The 13696-nt window shown below is 34.7% G+C and overlaps 1 protein-coding gene across 1 annotated transcript in view; it reads left to right on the top strand.

The window, feature by feature from the left end:
* Window positions 1-13696, top strand: part of AGMO (alkylglycerol monooxygenase) — a gene marked incomplete at both ends in the record, with an annotated part of 178403 nt that overhangs the window by 74839 nt on the left and 89868 nt on the right. The window contains 1 exon segment of the mRNA XM_079538575.1: window positions 4585-4680. Coding sequence (XP_079394701.1) covers window positions 4585-4680 — 96 coding nt within the window.

Consider the following 13696-nt stretch of genomic DNA (forward strand, 5'->3'; position numbering starts at 1 on the left):
TATATATTATAAAGTATATAAAATGTATAAAAGTTGTGCTCCAGTGAGGTGTAATACAGGTGGGTGGAAGAAACTCACAGACCTCTGGCAATTTCTGTGATTAGCCTATGAGCAACTGGATTTATCTCACATAACTGAACGTGGATTTAGCCTGTTCATAATTTTTTCACGAGCATAATATGAGGTTAGTAGGTTCAAAAAAAAACAACAACAACAAAAAAAAAACAAAAAAAAAACAAAAAAAAAAAGAGGTTCTTTAGGAACCTGAGAAAGGGATACTATTTCTGAGTTTTGTCTTAAACTCTTTTCTATAAATTCGTGTTAACTTTATTCATAAAATAGTCATCTGATGTTAGCAGCAATGCCTCAACTTTAAATGGCCATAATGAACAATTGTGGAAATATCTCTGTCACTGCTCTGCTTCCTATATAAATACGGCCATGTTAAAGATTTAACCTTTGAACATATACCCATTGGGACCATATGTTCAAATGCTTAACAAAAACAATAATTCAAAAGAGACAAAAAGCCTGTGTGTATACAGATGGGTGTGTGTATGAGCACTTTGCTTGCTTGATTCTGAGGATGATGCCTTTGAGAGCACAAAATATTCAGGGAGGCCAAGATGTCTGGTTTTCTTAGGTTCTGGAGACCATCCTCAGGACCACACTGGTATCATTTGGCAAATAACATGCTCATTTAACATTGATTTGCTTTGAGAAAAGGGAAAACAGTGTAGAAATCCACTTCTACCAAATATTTGATATTAACCAAAGCATTTTGTTGATGTAAATATGAGGATTTTCCTCTCTCCACAATTTTTGGGAAGTGTCTGGTTTTCTTTCTCCAAAGCCTTAATGTGCATGAACACAATTCCTGCTAATTCTTGCACTTGTGTTATTTTTGGACTGCCAGACTTTCCCAGAACCTCATGGATGAATCTGCTTGGAAGCTGAAACTCAGTGAAATCTTTAGTTAATCTTTGAGAGTAGTCTGATGTCACTGAAACTGTACTGTTGAATGCAGTTTCCATCCAGTTCTGTGTGTGCTGTGAGAAAGTCATGGTGTATGTTGTGGGATTGTGAGACTTTTCTGTTGCCAGATCTGTATGTGTTTTAAGTTAAACATTGTGAGATAAATAAATCAGCATAACAATCTGTGTGGGTTGTGCTTGGGCTGATTGAAAAGATGTGAAATGAAAGAGAAGAGAAAAACATGTTTTAAGTACAATCACTGGCATGGGCTGTACTGACCTTGAAATTGAATGTCAGTCACTTCAAATCACTTGCACACAAAGCATTTCCATTTGTCCAGTGGAGAGGCTGTGGAGAAGCAGACCTACTGTTAGGCTTCAAAACCACTTCTCAGTCTATTTGGAGTGAAAAGATGGAAAGAGTGTGTATTAATTTTTAAGAAGACATCAGCAAGCTGATGTTGTATACAGTTTTTTGCAACTCATGAAATGCTTAGTTAAAGTGCAGTTGTGAAAGGAAGATGCATGAAAAGATGTGGCTTAGTTCCTTGAGTACCAGTACTTAACTATCATCCAAGGGTAAGACTTTAGTTTGAAATTTATATAAAGCTATCTAATCAACTTAGATCTAAAGGTTTGAATTACACCTGATGCTTTAAAAGTAGTGCAAATGCCTGTATATAATTTTAGAAAGGAAACAGGTAACTCTTTTTTCCAGCACAGAATCTTTATTTCCCAATGAATCCTCACAAAAGTGTATCTCATGTGAACTAGCTAGCTCGCTGGGAGTAATTTTCTTGCAGAGCATCAGAGTATTGCTGTGCACCATAGTCCCTTTGCTTTTTGCTGAGAAGATTAGCAGCTAACCCCAGCGACAGGGCCTAGAGAGAGATGGACTCAGTGCTGGTCCTGTTCAGGAAACTCTGCCCTTCTGCTAAACTTCATAATATTCACATCTTTCCATTTCTTTGTGGAAGCATTTATAAGCTTTTACTTAGTAGAGACAGAAAGATAGAGAATGCCCAATTCAGAGAGCATTCAGCAATGTGGTGGACATACACTGTTCCAGAAAAGCCAGTTCCTTAGTTGTTGACACGTAGCTGCGATGCATGAATTCCTCTCTGCTTCCTCAATGAGTGCATTTCCCAGGTTATCACTCACTGTGGCTCTCTCTCAATTTCTGTTGCTGAATTCACATGTGGGAAAAGATTTGAGTGTGACATTTTTCTGCAGTTTTGACCAGAAATTCCATCTCTGAGCCAGGAAAGCTTTTCTTCTGCAGATTAGTGAAAGCTGGTAAGTTCCCAGGAAATGTTTTGATTTGGTAAATTGGTGTTTCCAGTCAAAAATTTCTTTTCTTTCTGATGTTGATCTTGTTGCAGTACAACCACAAATGGGAGACTTTTTTTTATATAAGAGGATTTTATCTCTTTGTATGGCTTCAGCTTTCAGAAATGATGTTTCAAATCCTGTCTCTATAAAATAAAGCTTGCATTGAAAGAAACATGAGGCAGCTAGAAAAGCATTCTCAATTTTACGTATTTATATGATATTTTCTTCATCTCGCTATTTAGTAGGAAAATCCCAGTAGTCATTCTGAGAAGTAGGTTACAAAATAAATGTGAAGATGATCCTTCCTTCCCCTCTGAGTTACCTGTAAATACCACCAAATTGCATTCTGCAACTTTTAGGGGAAAAGCATATTATCTTTAACTCTGCTTTAAATCCTGCAATCACTTCCATGAATAATCTGAAAACCATCTGTTTTTTTCTTTTTTTCAACCAACTTCCTCTCTGTTCTTTTTTTTTTTTTTTTTTTTTTTTTTTTTTTTTTTTTTTTTTAAATTTCCTGCTCTTATCATGCCATTAGACAGGTATAATCAATAATAAGAGAAAATTGCAGTAACTTTACTGGCCATGTGTCCTAGTCCTTCCTTGACTTCACTGTAAGATTTTGAGAAAAAACATGCCAGCCTTCTGGCTGTCATGAGACAAATATCTCAGTCTCTTTTCCTGGAGCTTACTGCACTTTTAGTAATTAAATACTAAGGGTGTCCAGGTTGCTGGTAGTCTGATCTGCTCTAAATATTTAACGCTAAAAAATGTCTCATAACCATCTCAAAATTTCATACTTAAATGCTGCACCTCCATGATGACATTTACTAGCTCCCACCTTCAGTAAGAGTAGCTGTGAATTAGTGTGAATTTACTGAGATTGCATGATTATTACGAATTAAATGTGTAAAATTCAACTTCTCAATATATTTTTCTCTTTTTTGGTTTCAGAAATGTTGCACAAACACTTTGGTCTTCAAGTACTGATTAAAGCTAGATAATTGATGTTCTGTAAGTTCCACAAGCTCAGTGCAGTCCTTCTATCTTTGGATTCTTTTACATCTTGAAAAATAACTTCCATGGCACTTAAACAGGAAAAATGTAGGTATAGTTTGTAGGGCAGCTGTGATCCATGTAGTCTTTGAATGTAGTTTTTGAAATCACAGCTGTCACAGCCCTAGAAGGTAATGCTGAAGCTCCTGTGATTTTGTGGTTTCTTTCCAGTGTTGAAGACCAAGCTGGAGTTATCCATTGGCTTCTAACGTTGGCAAATCACTGTGGTGACTTTTTGTGTCAGTCACATCACTGGGTTGGAAGTGCATTTGTTTCACACCCCCAGCTTGATGTCTTACCTACTGGATAGACCTCTTGACAAAAACAGGAGGAATATCATCGTTAAATACTATGCATTGTTTTTCTGCAGATCTATGCTTAAGCAATTTGTTGCTCAGGAGGCCTATCAGGGCTATCAAATTTCTTCTCTGATATTTAAAGACTTTATTTTTTTTTAAGAAGTAGAAAAGGAATTTGAATCTGTTTAGGGAAGAATTAACTTGTTAATTCAGCTGGTGTCATGCAAAGTCAGGTAAAAGGAGGAAGAAAAAAAGGAAATTTTTACATGTCAATGCATGGAAGTCTTACCCTATTGCTCAGCCAGCAGAGTGGTTGATTGATTGTACTGAGACTTTTCTCTGTTTACAAGAAATAATCTTTTTTCTAAGGAGATAGTTTGCTGAAACTACTTCTGTGCTAGCCCATTTTTGTAATCCAGCAGTATGTCCTGGTTTCAAGGGATATGCTGTGAGCAAGTTAGGGCAAAAATTTGTAATCAGTTTTGAAAGTGGAGTAAACTCTGCCTTACCCTTTTGGTGCTCGCATAGGGGATGTCTACAGTGCTATAAATTCACACCTTGCTTACTCTGTGATAATTCTCCCCTAAAAGTAAAGCCTTCGTGTCGAGGATATGTTGCTGTCTACTCCATGCATTTCAGAGAATAAATGTATCATCTCAGGATTTCTGAATTCTTTACTTGATTTTACTGCTTGCTCACTTTATTACTTTTGACAAATGACTTTCACAGCAATTTATATCTCACTCGTTATTCCTTGTCTAGTAGCAATATAATAATCAGTATCTATTCTATCTAACGTCTACATTACAGAGGCATGTTAAGACGGAATTATCTTGTGCAATGCTTTGAGCTCCTGAGATAGTACTTCATTATATCATCACAATTTTAGATTGATAAGTGTATTATTTTTTTTCATTTTCCAGATGTTCAACTTACCCATGGCTCTTTTCATTCCACCATCAGTGTTTGCTGTTCATCTGCAATTTAACCTACTTTACCAGTTTTGGATACATACAGAGGTAAACCCCTTTTTTTTAAGACATGCCTAAGCAGTTAGCCTGGAGCAGTGTCCTGGAAATCCACTAGCAGCTGATTTATTGTGTAAGAAAAATCTTTGTCTGACTTCTTTAAGGAGAAACATCTGTTCATTTTTATTCCTTTTTCTGAATATATATTGCTAAGTTTATAAGAAGCAATGAGGCCAGTTGGTCCCAATTAGATTAAAAAAAAAAAAAGAAAAGAAAAGGAACTGGAGGGAATAAAAAATTTTTTGAATTTTAATACTATATTTTCCTATTTTGCAGCTTATTAAAAAATTTCTGGCAGATAACTACATCTGATTTCATTTGTAAGATAAATATTATAGGGAAAAATGTATTAAAAAAAATAGTGCTTTGGATTGTTTGGAGTTGCAGTTGAAATCAGATATTATTTCCATCTTATGTATGTAGTTCTCAGATGAAAAGATTTTGTTTCCTCTTAGCTATTTGTTTATGACTGTACTATTTATTTATTTTGTGAGTGCATTTGCAAAATCTATTTTACGTACACGTAAAATTAATAACCCATGGCAATTATTAAGTAGTTTCCCACATTTCTCAAGTCATTGAACAGCCTTCTGCCTTCTCCCGCATGCTACTTTTGCATGTTATGTCAGTAGCATGAATGTCAGTAGCCTCTACTAGGCTGCAAGCTAATTACCTCTGCTCTACTTTCACTCCTTTGATTACTCTGATGATTTAAATGCCTTTTTTCCTCCATTATGCCATCTATAGGACAGTTCACTTGCAAAACAATTTTATTCTATTTGCTCTTCTAGGTGATCATGTTGGTTAAATTCCTGTTTTTATTTTATCTTTTCTGTGTGCTTGCCTAACTATATATGTGTGTGTGTGTGTGTGTGTGTATATATATATAGAAATATATATATACATATACATATATAACATATATACATATATATATGTACATATACATATATGACATATATACATATATATATATATATACATATACATATATACATATAACATATATACATACATACATATACATATATAAACACCACAACCATCAAAAAGAAGCTATTTACAGTAGCCCAATAGCAAACTTCTGTTACTGTCAGTTCAGTTCTTCTGGACAAGTTTCTGAAAAAATTAATACGTGTCTCAAGTTCTGCAACATCAAGTGAATTCCAAAAATTTGCAATAAATGTAACAAGCTTCACCAGAACTGTAATAAACTCAAGTTAATGTTGTCAAAATGTTTTGAGCAAATATGATCCAACCGTTTGAAATTATAGCAAATAAATACTCTGAGTTGCACATTAGCAGTTTCTTTGACCATGCCTTGGGATCTCCAAATTGGTCTTTAGGTGTTTTATTCCTAAAAAAAAATATTATGTGCTTTATTTAGCTGTTCTCTTCTGTCTGAAGCTATTTGTTCCTTGGCTCAGAGATGTCTGTGTTGTTTAGCAGTAAGTCAATGAGTCCGAGCACTGGTGCCACAGTGTACATCTAAAGTGAATTTCAGAAGCCTATGAGTCACCTACATCTCTCTAAAGTCCTAAATCCTTCATAGGACTTTAAAGCAATTTTTATATCATATGAGCCAAGTTTAGACAGTAGTGTAAACAGGAATGAATTTCACTCTCAATGAAAAGATAAGCACTTCTTACTGCTAAATTAGTGTGTCAGTAGGAAAGCAGTGGATCTTTTATACAGATCCAGTTAGTCCAATCATAGATCTTTGTTTATTAAAGAGACATATTCGTAGCGTTGATATTATTGAAATTGTAATGCAAATAAAACCAGTTGAAATACGTTGAAGTCATGCTTTAAGGTAAAAAATAATGTCAAAATAGAAATAGGGTTACGCCCTATTCTTCTGTTGAGAGTAAGGATCTAATAGACAAGAGAATATAAAGGAGGGGAAAAGCAACAACTACTGTAGACATGGAGGTTTAAAATAGCCAGTATTTTTGATGAAGTTAAACTGATTTTTAACTATTATACTCAATTTTGTTCATTTTGTGACAACTGTTGCAATTTAACTTTTTGAGATTTTTCCCTCTGTTTTTTTTTTTTTAATTATTTTCCTGACTTTGTTTAACAGTGTTAAATAATGTAAATATAGGAAAGTTTGCGTCTGAGGGAAGGAATTTTATTTCAGTCTAGATTTTGGAGAGTTTTTGTTGCTTAAAGAAATAGTTCAAACTGAATTTAATAATTAAAAAGCAGTCATTCTACTGTGCTGAAACTTTGCGTGCTGTGTTTCAGCTTAGAGCAAAAGTTTATAGCCCAAGTATGATCCCTGATATTTTCCCAAATTTTGCTTAAAATACGTTCAGTACCATTAAAAAAAATAGAGAAGTTTCCTGTTGTTATCATTGTTAACATTGGCATTCTTCAAGATTTGTTGTGTCGGTTTTTGTTTTGCTTTCCTACAGGCAGATTAAGGACAAACTGTTTTATTTTAACTCAAATAGCTCATATATTCCTGCAAAGACAATCATAAAGATTATCCTGTACCCACTCTTTCTGTCTCAGTGTTCTCAATTGCCTGTATTCTTGGTATTAGCTAACTTTTGTCCTTTTATTTTAAATAAGTTCTCAATTTTATACATTGTAAATTTTATACAAGAACTACCCTATACCATTTTTAGTAATAATAAAAGACCCTTAGCACTGAAATCAGAAGGGGCTGGACATGAGCCAGCAGTGTGTCCTTACAGCCCAAAAAGCCAACAGCATCCTGGGCTGCGTCAAAAGAAGTGTGGCCAGCAGGGCAAGGGAGGTGATCTGCTCTATGCTGGGGAGACCTCACCTGGAATACTGCAACCAGGTGTGTTGTACAGTACAAGACAGATATTGACCTGTTGAAACAAGTCCAGAGGAGGGTCATAAAGTGATCCAAGTAATGGAACACCTTTCCTCCAATGACAAGCTGAGAGAGTTGGGGCTGTTCAGCCTGGAGAAGAGAAGGCTCTGGGGAGACCTGACTGCCGCCTGTCAGTATCTAAAGGGAAGGGGAACAACCTGATCATAGCTGTAGATGTCCCTGCTCATTGCAAGGAATTAGAAACTAGACCTCTAACAGTCCCTTCCAACTCAAACAATTTGATAATTCTAGATACAAGTAAGGCATTTCTGTAGTAATTAAGGAAGTAAAGGTTTTCCGAGAGTGAAAACACAACTGTGTCATTTAGATAAATTATGCATTTTTCTTTGGTATATTCAGCAGTTGGAAGAATTCCTGCTGTCTGAAGTTCACCTTTTTTCAGTACCTCTGTATGTTGCCACTCTGTCTACATCGCAATCTGAAATAAGACAAATTTTCCAAAGACTTTTTAAAAATCTCAGAATAACACCTAATAGTATTGAAATAATTGTATTCATTGCTTATTTAGGTGACAGAAAATATAAGTGAATCTGTAATGGTGCATAAAATCAGGATCCCAGTAATTCAAGGGAAAACAGTTTTTGGTTCAGTCCAGTCCAGTTTAGGCTAATAGAACGAGTCAGTCAGTAGATGTGGCCTTAAATGGGCAGGGAGAAATGTTTCTATGAGGAGACCATAAGGGAAGTTCAAAAATAAATAAATAACTAAAATAATATTTTGGTTAAAGAGCACTAAAAATCTAATTTTTCAAAAGCCACAAAATGTTTCAGGACTGTTACTAACAGACAGAAATATTCAATTTCAGTTTATTTTCACAGGTGATTTCGAAGTTCTATGGCTTCTACTAAACTATATCCTTCCATTATGCATTTATAACAACCAATAATTTAGGTGCATTTATAACCTGATAAACACCTGTGAAAAAACAGAAATTAGTTTCTGTAGATTTAGCTGTAATTTTTATGAGATGTCAGATTGTATTTGGAAAATATCAACTGAATCAATCCCTTTTGGTAGTAATTGTGGAGGCAGATTATTGCTTGCCTGTTTGATCTTTGACATGCATTAGTTTCTGTTTAATTTTCTAATTTGGGGAAAGACCATAATCTATGCCTTTTACCATACTCACAGGTGTCAGGTTTCTTAAAGCACCTCTTATTCCCTTGTTTAAGTCTTCCTGCATCATCAAAGCAGATAAAAGTGATGTACTCCAATTAACAAGGAATAACATAGCTGAAAACAGCAGGAAAGGACTGGGAAAAAATTTAGCAGCACAGGCTGGCAAAAAGGAATTGAAATTACTCTAGACATAGTCCAAAACATGTGCGTTTATATCAGAAAACAATGATTCAGGAAAGCTGAAACTTGCTATGGAAGTATGCCAAGTATGCTGTATTTAATGCCCTCTCCACCCCCAAATTCACAACTATGAGACACAGAGGAAAGTAAAGAAAGAATGATTTCAGTAGGATGCTCCTATACTGTGTGCACGTTAAAGCTTGACTTTCTTTAGCTTTGACTTATCTCCATTTTATTTAATTTAAAAAATCAAAGAAAGATAGAAATTGTGGAGACTTCATTCTTTCATAAGGGAGAATTCTGTTTCTGGCCACGTAAAGCACATTAGCTGTCAGTACAGGTGAGTTGTTGTAGTTCAGTCCTGAAGTCCTTAAGGCCATCATCTCTTACCTAGGAAGACAGCCATATTCAGAAAAAATCTTCAGCGGATTTTGAAATGCAGGCACAAATTCAATGAGGAAATTAAACAAGCATGTTAGAGAACAAAGTAAAATTAAGTAAAATACATACAAATGCACATAGCTCTTTTAAGCAGCAATAAACTTGTGAATACCAATCAATATCAAGATCTGTTCTTTAAGGTCTAGTGGACATAGATGTGTCTTCATGCAGGAACTATTTAAGAGAAATGTCCAGTAGGTGACAGTTACAAGAATTATAAATTCTTTAGGACAATGTGATAAGTAAGTGACAGCGTTAAACAACAGGTAAGATATTCAAGAGGATAAAGAGTAACGGTCTTAAATTAAAAGAAAGTTTAGATTAGATATTTTTACTTAGATGGTGGTAAGATGCTGGTGCAGGCTGCCCATAGAAGCTGTGGATCCACCATCCCTGGAGGTGTTCAAAGCCAAGTTGGTTGGGGCCTTGGGTGGCCTGGTCTGGTGGGTGGCAACTCTGCCGAGGCAGGGGGTTGGAACTGGGTGGGCTTTATGGTCACTTCCAACACAAGCCACTCAGGGATGCTATTTTTCTGTACACAGTTATTATATTCTATAATATAAGCACCCAGCAAGTGAGACTGATACTTTATTTTCTTCCATATTTCATTTTTACATTTTCTTATGCCATCATTTTGCACATAGTATGCTCAGTCTCTTTTAAATAAGAAAGGAATGCAGAAGCAAACAAGTGTAAAAAAGGTTATTTAAAGTATTTTCAATAGTTTAGAAGTGTTAAAGTAGCTGATGTTGTCATTAAAAGATAAAATCATTAATAATCTAATGCATTCAGTATAATTTTGAAATTGAACTCTCCCTTGAATTTTTCTCTGGAAATCCACTTTGAATTCAAATAGCATATGCCAACCAAATATTTCACTTTCTGTATTCTAATATGTTGGCTCATAGAGAAAGAACAACCTTCTATTTCATTCAGTCCCTTCAGCCAAAAATATATGAGCCAATTTGATGTGCTGTTTCAAATCAGAAAGACAAACAGCTGTCCTATTCAAGTTGCAAGGGATTCATCTAAAAAGTTATCGTTCATGAGACTTTTACCAAAGATGATAAGAAGGATGGATGCAATTTAAAGGTGATATACAATCATTCTCCTAGTCTAGTATTCAAGTTTGTACCTGATAACTCTCAGTGACTCAGATGTTTGGACTGGGGATGCCAGAAACATCCCATGTTGTCTGACATTCTACCACAGAAGCTGGATGATCTCACTTTTACAAAGAGAGTCATTCTAAAGACAGTGGGGAATTAACTAATCACTGATTTGCATAAAGAACAAAATTTTGTTTTCCAAACGAATGTTCTGGTACCATTTCTCATAGCTGATGCTTCAGAAACTCATTTGTTCATCTGCCACAAACTGACAACTCAAGCATTTACTGTGGGGAGAAAGAGAGGGCAAATAAATCAATGAATACCAGGGAGATAAAAATACTTTATTTAATGCAGACGCGGCCTTTGTACATCCAAATAGAATATATACATGATATAGACAGTAGAACTCAAACATGACTCCAAAAAACAGACATCTCACTGCTTCAACCCACTGCATCTGCCAGAATGACTTATTAGGTTTTCTGGCCAGCCTAGAGGATGAAAGTCACCTTGCCAGGGAGCAGGAAAGTACAAAGCAAGAAACACTATCGCTAAGCAGAAATATTAGCAATAATTGTAAACTGTGTTCCACTTATCCATTATTCATATAATCCTTGATGAAGCAAAAGTATATTCTTTCTAGATATATAAAGCATATGCTTTTTTCTTGTGTTTAGAGAATTACATAAGAGAGAGAAAATAAAACATTCATAAGAGAGCATTCTTGAAAGACTATTCTTGCAAGATACAGCTATGAAATGTTTAATTCAGCAGTTGTGGGCTTTATGAATTACCTTTAGAAACCCTAAAACCAAAATTCTTATTTCGGTAATTTTATGTAGATCACTCAGTCTATTTTGTCTGAGGAGAATCACCAAAGTGAGTGTGAAATGAGATACTTAGAGACAATACATTTCTGCAGAATGCAGAATAACATAAGCAACCTATTTACCAATTAAAGTTAATGAAATAATGAAAGGATACTAAATTAATATGGAGATAAATTAGAGAGACCAAATGACATTAAAAAAAATTATATTTTTCCACGTTTTAACAAAGTTACATTTAGTAATCTTGGGTTTTACACATAGTTGTACTCATTGAGAATCTATTTTAATTGATTGTGGCTTTAAAAGCAAAATAATATTTGGAAATCATTTATTTATTAAAATAAAAAAAAACAAAGTGCAAGATGATGATTGTATTTTTGTCTTTTTAAAGAGGTACAGTGAAGAGCTACAGTTTAATATATTTGGTTTGTTTCAGGGCTGGCATATGATTTATTGCTCTGGTTTTTTTCTCCACAGTCACCAGCATGTATTTGTCAAGTTGATTAAAAAAATACTGAAATTGTATAGCAGTTTTTCTCCTGGAGTTTGTTTAAAATGTTTAACTTGATATACGACTGGAAGAGTGACTCCCATTGTGCTCTGCTATTTGTAATATTACAATTAAAACAGTAAGTTAGTGATTGTTTTCTTGCATTGTAGTGGACAACTTGATTGACATAAGCAACATGTGCTTATCTTTCTACAAGAAGGCTTAATTAGACCTTGCAAAAAAAAAAAAAAAAAAAATATATATATATATATATATCAAATGTTGCATTCACTTATTGAAAGTGGTAGCTGAAATATTCATGTCAGATGTCTATTTGATTCAAACCTTACCTTCTGGTTAAAGCATAAACCAACAAAAAGTGACAACTGTCTGCCTTCAAGATAATTTATTCTAAACACGTTTCTTAAGTCTGTGTGTTTATTATATAAACATACCCTAAACTTGACTATCCATTAAAACTAGGCTTTCACCTCCCATTCCTACAATCCAGATTTGTCAGAAATTCACCACCCTATTAAACTCTTTATGATCCCAACAGACCTGATTCCTTTGGCTTATTTTATTTCTAAACTATAAATATTGTTTTTTCGTTCCTCACTGTGGAAATTTGGCTACATCCATTTTACATGCTTACTGGAATAGAAAACTGCCTAATCAGATAGGAAAACAGTTGGCGGTATATAAATCAGGGTTTGCTGAGGATTTCAAAGTGTGAAACTGGGCAGACAAGCATGTATCCTAGGAGTTCTGCCTTTCCCTAGCCTCCCTGTAGAGAATTCACATGGCAAATATGATCACCAGGGCCATCTGTATAAATACATGGGTGTGTTGTCCTGAATTAACACAGCAGCTCTATTGAGAATGTAATTAAAGTCTTATATTCAAATTTCCCCACCAAACTATCTGAAATACAGATTTATATACCGGGAAGAAAAATCTTGTCTTACTTTTGATGAAGAAATCAATTGAAATACCTGTTCTACCACAACTAATCTAGCTGAAACCCCAGAGTTAAGTTCAGAGTGCTCTTTAGTCATGCTCCAGGGACGAATTTACCGTCTTCTGTCCTGCAGATCAGTAGCACTATGATATTGAAAGTCATGCTCTGCTACAAACAGCTTTTCTTATACTTAAAGAAAAAAAGTTATTTTCTTTATTTAGCAGTGCTTTTACTGTAACGTTGCCTCCTCTGCTCTGTCGGCATTTCTTCCTAACATTCATGTTGAAACAGAGTTAAGCAAAGATTCATGTTGTAGTGGTGACAGGAGGAGTTGTTACACAAGATGTAAAGTTTCCTTTGGATTTCAAGTCACGATTTTTTCTCATTATTTAAACAAGAACTACATTGAAGTGGTGCAGGTACCAGGCAATAAAGATTTCCCTTGGTGCTGACAAACTCTGAGACCGCAAACGGACGTGCTTACATGCCACAAGAGATTGCATGATGTTCTTTTCCTTTAGGCAAGGGATTGCTGTCATAAAGGAGACATCTTTATATAAGAACTGCTATTACTGAAAAAAAAATAAATAATAATCTTGTTTTATATGAAGGTTTGAATTCTGGAATTTTTTTGTTCAGCAAATTGTGGAAAGTTTGTAAGCACATAGCTTTTAGCTGCCTTGTTTTTAAACTGCTCTTGAAGCTGCTTCAATTGTTCTCATAGTAATTCTGCATTATTGTTTAGCAACTTCTTGATGCAATAACTTAGGAATATGTTGCTTTAAAAAAAAAAAAGAAAAAAATACCTGTTTTGAGAAGAGATCTTACAAGTCTTTTCTGAATGATGTACATAAGATACCTATATATCAGATTCACATGTAGTTTATCTAATCTATTTGTAAGGTTTTTTCAGGTGAAAATTGTTTTGTGGACATGTGATGTTAAACTATAAACAAAGCAAGCAGGAAAAAAGTTTTCTGGAATGCAGCAGTTCATTGAGGC

This window comes from Tetrao urogallus, assembly GCF_951394365.1.
Source record: "Tetrao urogallus genome assembly, chromosome: 7".
Lineage (NCBI taxonomy): Eukaryota > Metazoa > Chordata > Aves > Galliformes > Phasianidae > Tetrao > Tetrao urogallus.